Source organism: Austrofundulus limnaeus, unplaced genomic scaffold, assembly GCF_001266775.1.
Source record: "Austrofundulus limnaeus strain Quisiro unplaced genomic scaffold, Austrofundulus_limnaeus-1.0 Scaffold388, whole genome shotgun sequence".
NCBI lineage: Eukaryota > Metazoa > Chordata > Actinopteri > Cyprinodontiformes > Rivulidae > Austrofundulus > Austrofundulus limnaeus.
The window spans coordinates 336,807-338,699 of NW_013952790.1; the positions used below are offsets into that span (position 1 = coordinate 336,807).

A 1,893-nucleotide genomic window follows, 5' to 3' on the forward strand; every position below is an offset into this window, starting at 1 on the left:
GAAAAACCACCTCATCCTAGCGCAAAAACATTCTGTCGAAAAATGTAATTTTTTTCGAAACTGACGTGTTTCCATTGAGCAAATTTATTTTTGAAATTCAAATTTGCGCATTTTCATGGTCAATGGAAACGCAACTTGTGACCGGAAGGTCACCGGTTCAACTCCCCGAACCAACCAGCCCCACCTTGGGCCCCTGAGCAAGGTCCTTAACCCCTCAGCTGCTCCCTGGGCGCTGAGAGTTAACATGTGCGATGGGTGAAATGCAGAGAAATAATCTCCCCTCTGCGGGACAATAAAGACTAAAAAAAAAAAAAGATATTACCCGTCCAACCACTTCACCACCAAAGTAGGAAATCAATGTTGGACGTTAATATCGGCCCAGTTATACTTTCTGACCGATACGATATGCTAAAAAATTACCACCATCAGCTAAAACCAATGTTAATGCTGATATATTGTGTATGCCTAGTCTCTCTCTTGTTGTTTGTTTTATTTGCAGTTTGAGATAAATAAATTTATAGTACATCATGGTGACTGAACTGAACAAACCTCTCGGTGGGAAACTCGATGACTGTGTGAAATTTCCCCTGCAGAGCGGCCGGACCCTCGCCCACCTCGATGTACTTGCTGTCTTCAGTCACAGGAGAGTTGATCTGAGCCTGGGTCCTGGCCTGGGCTTCCTCCAGGCTCAGAAGTTTGGTGGAAGGCGACGAGACCAGGAGGGATTTGGGTCGAGACAAAGAGTTGTGACCTAGTAACGTGGATGAAAGGACATGAAGAACGTAAGTCCAGATTTAGACCCCAGCGTACCTGCAGGGTCAGTGTTTCTTTTGCTCATTGGATTCTCATTTTCGAAACGGGTATTAAAAAACACGAAACGATTGGATATTTGATTTTTGTTTTAAAATACTGAAATTAAAATTAAAATACAAAGCGTGTCTCATTCTCAGTGTCAAAAAGGGATAAACGAAATTTTAAAAATGATTTGAGTTTCATTTTCTGTTTCAGATCGCAAAAAATGAAAATTAGTTTAAGAAAGAAACGAAAAAAGGCTCATTTGTTCATAATCCATGACAGGTCYTACCAACTTACTGTATTACTACAACAAACTGTTTCACCACCAGAAGTGGTTTCTGCAATATCAAAGTTATTCAATAAACATCCCATTACAAGTAAAAAGCATTGATGCTGACTTTGGTATTGAATATATTTGTCAAGTATTTATTTGGTATCAGATCAATATCAAAGTCGTAGTACCGCCCACACCTCACTGAAAGGAACACTCCAAAGACGTAAACTGACAGAAAAAAGCACAGATTTTGTCAAAATTAAGGAGGGAAAAAACTTTCTGCTCACAGAACAACAACTGTACAACACACTAATAGAATGAAAGTTGTCATATTTTGCTTTTTATTGAGAGAAATGGAGGTGAAGTGGAGGCAGTAGCCGACATGTATTCAGGAAAAGAGACTTATTTGGCCAAAAAGCCACATGAAGTATCTCTGCACAGCCTTTGGTCACAGAGAGAGACAGTCATACAACTCATTTATGGACATATTTCTCTGTGTTTCAGCCTTTAGAGAAATCAGTGTTTCATTATGCAGAGCTGCCAGGCGAGCGCCCTCTGATGGGGGAATAGATAGTCATAGAATACAAATAAACAAGCCTTTTTTTGGTTCTGTATTAAAGCAATTTTCTCTTTTGTTATCTGAAACAGAAAAAGAAACTCAAATCATATTTAAAATTTTGTTTATCCCTTTTTGACACTAACAATGAGACACAGCGTTGCCAGATATGAAATGTTGAATTATCGTATCAGCAGCTCAAAATTATCGTATTTTGAGAAAAATTATCGTACACACCCAAGTTACATTCTAGAGAGGCTCAAATTTA

The 1,893-nt window shown here is 38.9% G+C and overlaps 1 protein-coding gene across 1 annotated transcript in view; it reads right to left on the minus strand.

Annotated features, from left to right (window-relative positions):
• arhgap32b (Rho GTPase activating protein 32b) overlaps positions 1-1,893 on the minus strand; it is a gene marked incomplete in the record, with an annotated part of 86,458 nt that overhangs the window by 14,158 nt on the left and 70,407 nt on the right. Inside the window, 1 exon segment of the mRNA XM_014023709.1 lies at positions 550-751. Within this exon segment, the coding sequence (XP_013879163.1) occupies positions 550-751 (202 nt within the window).